Source organism: Mus caroli, unplaced genomic scaffold, assembly GCF_978045245.1.
Source record: "Mus caroli unplaced genomic scaffold, Mus_caroli_1 scaffold_8, whole genome shotgun sequence".
Lineage (NCBI taxonomy): Eukaryota > Metazoa > Chordata > Mammalia > Rodentia > Muridae > Mus > Mus caroli.
This window is the reverse complement of record NW_028227263.1, coordinates 116,200,707-116,212,504: the sequence shown is the minus strand read 5'-3', so window position 1 is coordinate 116,212,504 and position 11,798 is coordinate 116,200,707. Positions and strand designations below refer to the sequence as shown.

General features: G+C 50.7%; 1 protein-coding gene across 1 annotated transcript; it reads right to left on the bottom strand.

Annotated features, from left to right (window-relative positions):
- Positions 1 to 862: 862 nt before the first annotated feature.
- On the bottom strand, positions 863 to 11,621 carry Eif3k (eukaryotic translation initiation factor 3 subunit K). Its single transcript, XM_021167165.2, has 8 exons — positions 11,430 to 11,621; positions 10,225 to 10,323; positions 8,145 to 8,265; positions 7,548 to 7,622; positions 4,348 to 4,414; positions 3,894 to 3,971; positions 2,077 to 2,202; positions 863 to 928 (listed from the first exon to the last, which is right to left on the bottom strand). The coding sequence occupies exons 1-8, from the start codon at positions 11,486 to 11,488 to the stop codon at positions 897 to 899; spliced, it is 657 nt and encodes a 218-aa protein (XP_021022824.1). The 5' UTR covers positions 11,489 to 11,621; the 3' UTR covers positions 863 to 896.
- Between the last annotated feature and the right edge of the window lie 177 nt (positions 11,622 to 11,798).

The following is an 11,798-nucleotide window of genomic DNA, read 5'->3' as shown; positions in this document are numbered from 1 at the left end:
GTTTCTCTGGCGAATCAAGGAGTTTTGGATTACTGAAAAGCAGCAGCTAAGGGCTGTTAGAGGAACAGAGCAAAGCACTTCAAGTCGTCCAGTGTGGTACACGTGGGGCTCAACCTCCCAAAGACTGCGGTTACACGTGTGTTGTGATGCTCAGAACCGAACCACACTGAATATAGCTTTAGCACCAATTAAATCAGGGCTCCCTGCTGAACTCCGAGCTCAGCAGTGTGGTTAAAGAGGCTCCCCAGTGGGAGGGGTTACAAGTGCTTCGCCACAGCTTTTTATTAGAGCAGCAGAAAGCTTATGGACTAATAAGCCCCTCAGGCCCCCACCCCCACTTTTTTTTTTGAGACAGGGCTTCTCTGTGTAGCCCTGGCTGTCCTGGAACTCACTCTGTAGACCAGGCTGGCCTCGAACTCAGAAATCCGCCTGCCTCTGCCTCCCGAGTGCTGGGATTAAAGGCGTGCGCCACCCCCTTTAAAGACAAAGACAGAGCCTAGTGCTGAGGGTGGCTTCTGATCCCGATCTTCCTACCTGCACCTCCCAAGTGCAGGCTGTCACCCCTGCCAGACAAGGAAGCACTAAGCTCTCCTTCCCAGAAGCAGGTGACTTGTCAAAGACAAGAACATGCTCTGCTCTCCACTCTCTGAGGAGCCCAGGGCCCCAGGGCGGCACCTCCCAAGGCCATTCACTGGCCTCAGCCTACCCTATCCTGCACTGACTCACAGGTCAAAAGAGGAGGGGCAGGGAAAGGCAGCAGGGTGGGACAAAGGAGGAAGTGGCATGGGGGACGCCCGAGAAGAGGGAAGGGCCCCAGCTTGGGCCACAAGCTGGCTGAGGGCACAGGCAAGAGACGACAGGGCGGAGTGAACAGATCTTTATTAATGCACACTGGGTTACTGGGAGGAGGCCATGATGCTGGATACACCTGTTGAGAAGGAAGAAACTGGGTGAATTTGTGAAGAGAGGAAGAGCCACCTCCCAGGGAGCCGCTGTCCTTCAGGGCCAGGTCACAGTCACTACAAAGGTAGTCTGGTGCTGTCCTGTTTAGTGGTCTTGGATATGGTGATAGCGCTGTGCCTCAGTTTCCCTGTCTGCCTATACAGCCATCTATTGTACAGAATTACGGAGTTAAAGAGCTTGACCAGTCTGGCAGCTCTCCATTGCAGACAGAACTGTGTGGACTTCTGAGACCCAAGCATGGTGGACACTTTCTGTAGAGGTCAGAGCACCCAGTGGGAAGTGACAGAGCTCACTGCTGCTCAGCTTGGCCAGTGACCAGCTGGTGGCCCTCAACAGAGCCAAAGTTGGGAGAAGGAGCCCTAGCAGGAGGCGTGTCTCTGTCCTTCCCCACTTCAGGTCACTTGCTCTGAGAGAAGGATGAAGCAGGGCACCTAGCTAAATGCCTGTGTCACTTTAAAAATCTTTGTTACTACTTATTTAAAGACAGTAGCTTATAGGTAGGCCAGGCTGGCCTTGAGACTCCTGACTCCTGAGATCAAAGACACCACACCCACTTTTTCCTCTTTTGGGATAAGTCTGTTTATTCAAAATGTGACAGGAAGGGCTGTCACTGCCTTTCACTCTGTGCCTGGCTCTCCCTGCACGATCTCCCTTCACACTTAACCTCCCAGGAGGCAGGCACTGTGCCATTTCTAATAGTTTCCAAGTTAGAACAAGAGCAACTACCTTATGGTGGGACCAAATGACTCATCGAGAGCCACAGCCCTGAGTGGACAAGTCTTTAATTCCAGCACTCGGGGGGGGGGGGGGGGAGAGGTAGGTAGAGTTTGAGGCCAGTCTGGTCTAGGGGAATGCCAGGGCAGAGGGTGGGAGGGAGAGAGAGAGAGAGAGAGAGAGAGAGAGAGAGAACATGGAAGGCTCACATCCAGCAGAGGAGGCTACTCAGCATCCCTCACTGTCTCTCCCTGGGCCAGCAACCTGGATGGGTCGGTGGAATCTGGCACAGTTCCCAGTCCAGGAATACAGGCTCTGCCTTGTGCTTTGCACACCCAGCACTGCTCTGTGACCAGGACACTGTGTCTTCCCTACAGTCTGCGGCCCCAGGCCACTTACTGTCAAAGTCAATCTTCTCCACGATGTTCTTGGGCTTAATGCTCTCTTCCTGGCTGCAGATGAAGACCTGCCCTGACTCGTCGGCGCTCCAGCCGTACTTGCTCATCCACACCTTCAGCTGGTTGTCTGCAGGGGACATGGGCGGAGGTGTTGGTGGCCTGAACCCTAACACTAGGGGCTTTGGAGGCAGAGGAATCGGGGCTAAGCAGGCCAAGCCCCCTTTGCCAACTGCTCTAGGCAACTCCTGCCTGGACAGCAGCAGGACTTGGAAGAAAAGACCCTCTAGGGCAAAGCCAGCATTCTGGGGCTCAGTCTCCACTTGGCCACCAGAGGGCGCACTAGCCTCTTTCTCCTAGTCACATAGGGGTTTTTCTGTAGGTTTTTGTTTTTGGAGACAGGATTTCATGCAGTCCCGGCTGGCTTGGACTCACCATGACATAGACTCCTAACACTCCTGACTGTCTCCCAGGTACCAGGACTATAGAATTTGTGCCTCCGGGCACAGGTTCCCTCAGTGTCTTAACAATATTTTGTATTTATTTATTTTTTAAAAAAACAAAAACAAGACAAAACATTTATTTAGGGCTGGGGAGATCAGCGAATAAGAGCACTGACTGCTCTTCCAGAGGTTCTGAGTTCAATTCCCAGCAACCACATGGTGGCTGGCTCACAACCATCTGTAATGGGATCTGATGCCCTCTTCTGGTGTGTCTGAGGAGAGCAATGGTGTGCAAATGTGAATGTCTGCAGGTGCTCCCAGGGCGAGAAAGTGCATGGAATTCTTGGCACCTGTGACCGCCCACCATGGGTGCTGGGACCCACAAACCTTCTTCCGCATCAAGCAGGAGGTGGTCACGACTGCCCAACCTCTCTCTGGCACTGTACCACTTTTTGCAAACTCAAGTGCTGAGGGTTTTGGTTTGGAAGGACCTTTAAGAACATCATTGCGCCGGGCGTGGTGGCGCACGCCTTTAATCCCAGCACTCGGGAGGCAGAGGCAGGCGGATTTCTGAGTTCGAGGCCAGCCTGGTCTACAAAGTGAGTTCCAGGACAGCCAGGGCTATACAGAGAAACCCTGTCTCGAAAAACCAAAAAAAAAAAAAAAAAAAGAACATCATTGCAATCAAGGCCAGGCCTTCTCAGAGCCGTCCTATGTCCTGTCACCAGAGGACAGACCACGGAAGTTCTCCAGAGATGTGTATGTGACCAGAAGGAAAGCTGCCTTCTCACCTGGCATCACACTGTTGTGCTTCCAGGGCACACAGGCACAGCACACAAGACAGGCAGGCCCCTGCTGCAGGATGGCCACACTGGCTTTCCTCTAGAGGCCAAACGCCGTCCCTCTGAAGCAGCCTCACTACCCTTGGCAACACCAACTACAAGGTGCAGATGCTTCCACTTCGCTCCATCCGTGAAAAAGGCCTGAGCTCTCCTATTCACTGCCAAGGTCAGCATCAGGACCACTGTCTGACATGTGCTGACATGTGTTAACTGGTTGGTGCAGAGGCTCATGCTATAGCCCAGGCTGGCCTGGAATTCCAAACAATCTTCTTGCTGCAGCTTCCTATAACTGGAATTCCAGGAGGATAGCATTACACCTGGTCAGCGTGTTTTCCAGGCAGTGTCTCACTACATAGCCAAGGCTGGCCTTGAACTCATGGAGATACAGAAGGCAACATCCTATACCAAACCCTCACCCACACTCTGGGGCAGGTAACAACCTCGGAAAGGTGCGGTGGGTTCCCCTGAGCTGGCTGAGGCCCCATGCCCCAACCACCTTTTCCTCTCAGACTGAAAGAAACAGCACCAGGCCTCACCAGTCAGGTCTCCGAGCATCTCGGCCAGCAGCCAGCGGTCGATGTGCTGGTACGTGATGCCCACCACATGGCAGATAACTGTGAGAATCAAAACAAAGACAGTCAGAGGCCGCTGGCACGTGATCCAGGGACGTAGCTGTGAGAGAATTCTGAGGGCTCTTGTGTTCCCCGCAGGTGCAGTAAACAGCAAGGGCTTGCTCCAGATCACACACAGCTGCTTCTGTTATTCAAAAAACACTTCCAAGCGCAGCGTTATCTAGCCTCGGGGCTGTATATGGCTTGAACTTTGGGAACTTTGCTCATATGACCATGCTTAACAACTTTCAGAATATAAACTGATGCTCTAAATAAAACTGGCTATGGCACGAGGCCCCGGTCTGCCTCATTTTTAATCCCCCTTCTCCCAGGTCTACACTGCCTCAACCCCTCGGGAACCCAGGCTCCCAGGACTCACATTTTCGGACAGAGTCTTCAAAGCCAGTTATGCCTTCCAGAAGGTCCATGTTCTCATCCAGGGCTTGCTGTGGAAGAAGGGATGCCCCAGTATTAACACGAGCACCATCACTCAGCATTAACCAGTCAGAGTGCTGACGTGGTGGAGGCTGAGACAGGAGGATTGAAAGTTCTGGGTCGGCAGGTGTGAGCAATCTGGGTGAGGAGATCCTGCCTCTCCCTGCCTGCCTGCCTGTCCCTGTCTCTGGTTTAAGACAAGGTTTCTCTGTGTGGCCCTAGCAGTCCTGGAACTGGCCCTGAAAAACCACCTGCCTCTGCCTGGCTGGGAAATCCAACAACCAAATCACAGAAGGTAAATGTGTACACACACACACACACACACACACACACACACACACACACACACCCTAGGCAGGTCACCTGTACACTCTCCATTGCCTCCATCTCCTTCAGCCACAAGGGTCTCCTCACTAGACCTGCCTACCTCAGGCCCTTTGTGCTGCTTTGTGCCTGGAAGTCTCCTCTTTGCAGCTCATCCTTCACCCCTCCAGGTTTTTACTCTCAGCAAAACTCCCTTAAACAAGAGCGGGAAAGCTGGGCGGTGGTGGCGCACGCCTTTGATCCCAGCACTTGGGAGGGAGACGCAGGTGGATTTCTGAGTTCGAGGCCAGCTTGGTCTACAGAGTGAGTTCCAGGACAGCCAGGGCTACACAGAGAAACCCTGTCTCAAAAAAAAAATAAAAAATAAAAAACCCCCCAAAACAAAAAACCAACCAAACAAACAAGAACAAGAGCGGGAGGAAGAAGGGCCTCACTTTGGTGGAAGCCATTAAGGTGGGAGGAGACTTATGAGAGCGACGCTCCCGGAAGCCCATGGCCTTGTCTGCACGGGAAACGGGACACCTGAAGGCCAAGGTCACTGCGGGTCTAGCAGGAGATGGTGTGTGCTGAAAGCTGAGCAGAGGGTACCACAGAACCCTCAGTGAGCAAAGCAGAGCAGCTTTTATGTCACCAGGGGAGGGGGGCACCGAGAACGGAGACCCACAGCCCCTGGCCTGAACACTGAACATGAACTTTTGGGATATCTGTTTTGTATTATTTCTTAGTGTTTTCAGAATGTGATTATCTGTCATTTCTATAGCCTTGCCTTGGGTGGAGCAGGGGAGGGACTCGAACCATGTCCCAGAGGTTCTGACAAGCTCTGTAGGGATGCAAAGGCTCACTACAGACCTAGTATGACAGAGGCCTTTGAGATCTATAGGCTTCTATCCTCCCCAAACCCCAGCTGCCTCTTTTTTTTTCTTTTGCTATTGTGTTTTGGATAGTCTTGTTACATAGCCAAAGTTGGCCCCAACTCTTCTTTTCTAAACATTTATTTTTAAAAAAGAATTATTTATGTATTATTATTATGTATTATTATAAATAATTATTTTTAAGTATGTGAGTACACCATTGCTCTCCTCAGATACACCAGAAGAGGGCATCAGATCTCATTACAGATGGTTGTGAGCCACCACGTGCTGGGAAGAGCAGTCAGTGCTCTTAACCGCTGAGCCATCTTTCCAGCCCCCTAAATATTTATTTTAGAAGGCAAGATTTTGGGCTGGAAAGATGGCTCAGTGGTTAACTCAGAGGTCCTGAGTTCAATTCCCAGCAACCACAGGTGGCTCTCAACTACCTGTTATTTGATGCCCTCTTCTGGCAGTCAGGTGTACATGCAGATAGAGCACTCACATGCATAAAATAAGTAAATAAATATTTTTTAAAAAGGGCAAGATTGGGGTTGGTGAGATGGCTCAGTGGGTAAGAGCACCCGACTGCTCTTCCGAAGGTCCAGAGTTCAAATCCCAGCAACCACATGGTGGCTCACAACCACCTGAAACGAGATCTGACGCCCTCTTCTGGTGTGTCTGAAGGCCGCTACAGTGTACTTACATATAATAAATAGATTAAAAAAAAAGGGCAAGATTACATATATATATATATATATATATATATATATATATATATATATACACATACACACACACACACACACACACATATTTTTTGGGTGCGGTTTGTGTGCGTGTGTTTTTTTCCAGACAGGGTTCCTCTGTGTAGCCCTGGCTGTCCTGGAACTCACTATGTTGACCAGGCTGGCCTAGAACTCAAAAATCCACCTGCCTCTGCCTCCCAAGTGCTGGGATTAAAGGCGTGCGCCACCACTGCCCGGCAAGGCAGATTATATCTTTATTTATGTGTATGTGAGTGTATCTATGTGTGAGCTTGAGGATGTGTGAGTGGGTGCCCATGGTGACCAGAAAAGGCTGCCCAACATGGGCGCTGGAGCCAAACTCTGGTCCTTTTCAATAAAACAAAACACACACGTGGCTGGTGAGATGGCTCAGTGGGTAAGAGCACCCGACTGCTCTTCCAAAGGTCAGGAGTTCAAATCCCAGCAACCACATGGTGGCTCACAACCATCCGTAATGAGATCTGACTCCCTCTTCTGGAGTGTCTGAAGACAGCTACAGTGTACTTACATATAATAAATAAATAAATCTAAAAAAAACAAACAAAAAAAAAAAACAAAAAAAAAACACACACGTATATCCATATCTATATATGCACATAGTGCACATATACAATGTGTATGGGTGTTTTGCCTGCATGTATGTCTGTGTACCAAGTGTGTGGCCAGTGTCCATGGAGGCCAGAAGAACATGGGTCCCCTAGAACTGGAGTTACGGATGGTTTGGAGCTATTGCTGTTAACCTCCCTGGCCTGGAGCTCTGTCCTCCACCTCCTAAGCTCTGGTACTCAGGACAGGGCCACCAACCCAGCTTAGCTTTCCCCTGGGTGTCTGTCCATGTGAAGGCTGGAAAGGCAGAGAGCTCGGAGTGGATAAGAGAGGGTTCGTTTCTAAGGGCTCAGAAGGAGGGGACAAGGTCAGTCTCAGCCACGCGGGTCAATCCTGGCTCTATGCAAAGAGGAGACGCCCTGAGCACAGAGCCCGGGACCACTTGGCTACTGCTGCCTTTGCTTGTTTGAGACAGGTTCTCATGCAGCTCAGGCTGACCTCAAACTCCCTGTGCAGCTGAGGGTGACATTTAGCTCCTGATTCTCTTGCCCTCCCCACACCCCCCAACCCTGCCCATCTTTTAGAAGTATAGGTGTGTGCTAACGTGCCTGGGTGGGGATGGCACCCAGAGACATTACCCAGAAGGCTTGAAAGTGGCAGGTCTCCAGCAGGTCCCCGAGGTACAAGATCTGTCGGATGGGCCGCTCTTCTTGCTGGCATCATGATGCATTAAGGAAAACAGTGCAGGAAGCCATGGGACTAGCTCAACCCTCTCCACCCATCTCCTAGTGGAGATGGTGCCCCTCCCCCCCCAAAAGAACTGGGAACTAGGATCAGGGGCGTAGTTCAACAGCACAGTGTGAGGGTCTGGGTCCCATCCTCAACACCACAAAAAATACCCACCACTTGGGAGACAGAGGCAGCGGAGCTCCGTGAGTTCAAGCCCAGTATGGGCTATGCATCAATTCCAGCTTGGATGATAGAGCAAGACCCCTTCTCAAAGTTCATGAACAGAAATAAATCAAAAACTCTGAGCCAACAAAATGGTCCAGCAGGTAAAAAAATGCAGTGTAAGCCCAAGGACCTGCATCCCTGGAACCCATAGGTGGAAGGGGAGAAGTGCGAGCCCACGTGCGCCGAGACACAGGAGCACCGAGCAGCCACTTTGTTTTGTAAGGCGTGCACCGAGCCCTCCACCTGGCCTGCTTCCCAGCCCTCGCATGCTGCATGGATACATGTGCCTGGTCGATCATACACTTACACAGGGTGAAGTCAGTGTGGGGCAGGTTGGTGAGGGCTTTCAGCAGAATCTGGGCAGTGACTGTGGTCTGGAAGAAGGCTGGGTTGAACTGGTACCTGAGAAGGACAACAAGACACATAGCAGCGGTGGTCTCTCGCAAAGCTGGCTGTAGAGGCAAATGCCTGCACCCCCAGGACCCAGGCAGACTGCAAGCTTGAGGCCACTCTGGGCTATTTTTATACAAATGGATAAAATGATAGCCTGTGTGTGCCCCTTGCCTGGGGTTTGAAAACTAGGAATGTGTGAGTTCTAACACCAACTGTATCTTCTATGTAACTTTAACTTCTCTGAGTCCATTTCCCTGCTCTAGACACTGTTGCATAACTCACAAATGGATACAGTTAGAAGCAGTCCCTGGAGTGGGAGCCAAGCTGCCTAGTTTAGGGCCCCCAACCTTCTCCGGCATAACCTATAATAGAGGCTAGCACACACTGAGCACTCAAGGAGCAGCCAGCATCTCCGGAAAATACATTATCCTCATTCTTATAGATGTGAACGTTAAAGGCTACATAAACAGGTTCATACGGACTGCAAAGGCAGGTGGACCTCTGTGAGTTCAAGGCCAGCCTGGTTTCCATAGCAAGTTCCAGAGCCAGCAACTACATAGTGAGAGACCTTGATTCAAAAAACAAAACACCAAAACAAACTAAGCTATACAGCTGGCGTGTGGCGGTGCCAAGAAAGCACTGGAGGGCAACTAGGTGTGGCAGCACAGGCTTGTAATCACAATACGAGTAAGTCTGAAGCAGACGAACCCACGAGTTTCAGGCCAGCCTGAACTGTACAGTAAAACGCTGGGTGGGACCCGGAGAAGGGCAACCCCGATGGCGTGTGGATGGCGTGTACTCACACTGCCAGCACTTGGGAGGACAAGGAGTTCAAGGCCATCTTGATAGTAAGTTCAAATCCACTGACCACTACAGGACCTTGGCTGAAAATTAATTAACAAAACCAAAAAAGGACCAGGGAGATGGCTCAGTCAGCATAAACACTGTGTAAACTCACTGACCCAGGCTAAATCTCCTGGACTCATAAAAACAGGCTTTAGTGAGTATAGGTGGAGGCCCAGCACTGCCACGGGGAGATGAGAAACAGATCTTCTAGAAGTGTGTAGGCCAATCAGCATTCAGAGGCAGACACTCAGAAAGGTGGAAAGTGCTGGACATGGTGCCCCACACCGTTAGTCTCAAAGCTACCCCGGTCTACATCGTGAGTGGCAGGACTTAACAAAACAAAATGGTGGAAAGCGAGATTGACTGCTTCGAGTTGTCCTTGGACCTCCACACTTAAACTCACACTCATAAAAGAAAACGAATTAAGAAGAATAAAATAAATGTTTATGCCAGGTAGGCATGCCAGCCTGTCTCGAACTCGGTCTCTGAGGTGTGAAGAGAGGATCCCAAGAGCAAGCTGGTTAGCAAGACAAGCTGTGTTGGTGGATTCTGGGCTTAATGAGGCCTTGACTATGAATAAGGTGGAAGGATGACTGGTGCCTGCTATCAACCTCAAGCTACCACTCGCATGTGTGCACGCACAGCCCCTACACACACACACTCATGAATATGGGCAAAAGAAACAAGGAAAAAGGCTGCCACCAACCCAGGGCCGAGAGGAAGACGCCTGGTGCGGAAGAGTTTGTGCTATGTGATTACAGCGGAGCTCGAAAGCAAGCAGGCCTGACCTAAGCTGACTCAAGGGACCCAAGGCCAGGCCATAAGGGCTCAACAGCGATTACCTAAGCTGGGGGTTTGATGGGGCAAAGCACGTGAGCCAAGAGGCAGTGAAACTAACAAAATGAATGTTCATTTACAATAATCTGTCTAGCAACACAACTGTTTATTGACTTATCTTGTATGTTTTTGGAATGGATTAAAGACAAAACCAAAACAAAAACTCCTAATCTGACCTTCTAGAACACCGAAGAGAAGTCCCATCCTGCAGCTTGCCCCAGGCCCCTCTCCAGAGTGGCTTCCTGCTAGGCAGCTGTTGGCATGAGGGTGGGGACAGACACTCACAGTTTCAGGACGGCCAGGTTGGCCTCCAGATCATAGGCATTCTCTTTGGCCTGTGTCTCCACATACCGCTCCAGGGTAGCCAAGTTCTCAGGATTGTACCTGGAAGGGCATCAAGATGGGTGAACAGCCTGGCACAGTGGTTACACGCCTTTCATCCCAGCACCTAGGAGGCTGAGGCAGGACAGGAGGATTGCAAGTTTGAAGTCTGCGATTAATAGTGAAAACCTGTCTCAAAAGGAAAAAGGGAGCCGAGCAGTGGTAGCGCACGCCTTTAATCCAAGCACTTGGGAGGCAGAGGCAGGCGGATTTCTGAGTTCGAGGCCAGCCTGGTCTACAGAGTTCCAGGACAGCCAGGGCTACACAGAGAAACCCAATCTCAAAACAACAACAACAAAAAAAAGGAGATAGGGAGATAACTACACAGACAGACAGACATGGGTAAACAAAGAGAAGAACGGAGGTTTGTCCTTAGGGACCATCGTAATTTGTTAACCTGAAATCACTCTCTTCCTTCCTACAGCTTTTATTCTGGCCATGGGATATTCCTCCCTTTGCTATTTTTTTTTTTAAATAAAGCTATAGGAAGCTTTATCACATTCATTCGATCTTAAAATAATTTAGTCCCATCCACTGGAACTACCTAGATAGCTGATCAACTGTACAACCTCCAGTAAATGTTTTTCCTAACATGGGCCTCTAGCTAGCCCTACTTGAGCCCCTGGTCATGTCTAGGATGCCTCCAACCTCAGCCAGTTTCTGCAGCACGTATGTTTTCCTGAACACCTTCTCTTGGATCCCGTTCTGATCCAGTTCCATCCTCTCCTGCCTATCTCAATACGTGGCTTGACCTGGCCAGGCCCTGATCGCTCCTTACTGTCACTATCTGCTGAAAGGGGTTGTCGCCAGGATGGAATGGGAACCTACGTCCAGGAACGCAGGACCGGTTCCCGTTTCCATCACCTCCGGTTCCCACTGGCCAAATAGACATCAGAGAACACTATGTAGGATGATCCACAAGAAGGAGAGAAGGAAGAGGCTAAAAGACACCGGGAGTCTGTGGCAGCAGAAAAGGTAAAGTTGAGGGACGGAGAGAAACTTGGAGAAACTCCATCTCTGGAGGAGCGTGGAGCCCTGGCCACCCCTGGCTGGCTCCCCGTCTTCTCCACCCCGCTTGGCCAGAGAGCGCCCTCCAGTGGAGTTCAGACCTGTCGATACCCTTGAGCAACTTGCCCACGTTCGCTCTCATCTGCTCAAACATCGCCATGATCACTGTTGCCTTCCGCAGCCTCAGCTGGAGTCGAACACCAGGCACGGTGCTTAGCACTAGAGGACCGGAAGAAAAAGAGAGGTGTAGGAAGCGGAACCTGCGTCACACCCTCCCTCCAGCTCCTACAAGGAAGGCAAAGGGAAAGGCACTTCCGGCGGCAGCGGCGCCGGTTGGGTTTTTTTTTTTTTTTTGTCTACCACGTGATTTCCTTCCAGCAGTTGTAACTTGCGCATGCGCAATGAGCTCACTTAAAGGAGACCAATAGCGTGAGAAAAGGTTTAGTCTGCCTTACTACGCAGGCGCCAGG

Bases quoted from the DNA above. Each gene is read 5' to 3' on its own strand.
- Eif3k (XM_021167165.2), bottom strand. From the start codon at position 11,488: ATGGCGATGTTTGAGCAGATGAGAGCGAACGTGGGCAAGTTGCTCAAG. The intron at 7,623-8,144 runs GTATCCATGCAG...TCATGATGCCAG, and splicing joins GTATGATCGACCAGGCACAT to CAAGAAGAGCGGCCCATCCG. The intron at 929-2,076 runs GTAAGTGGCCTG...CCTTCTCAACAG, and splicing joins GGAGAAGATTGACTTTGACA to GTGTATCCAGCATCATGGCC.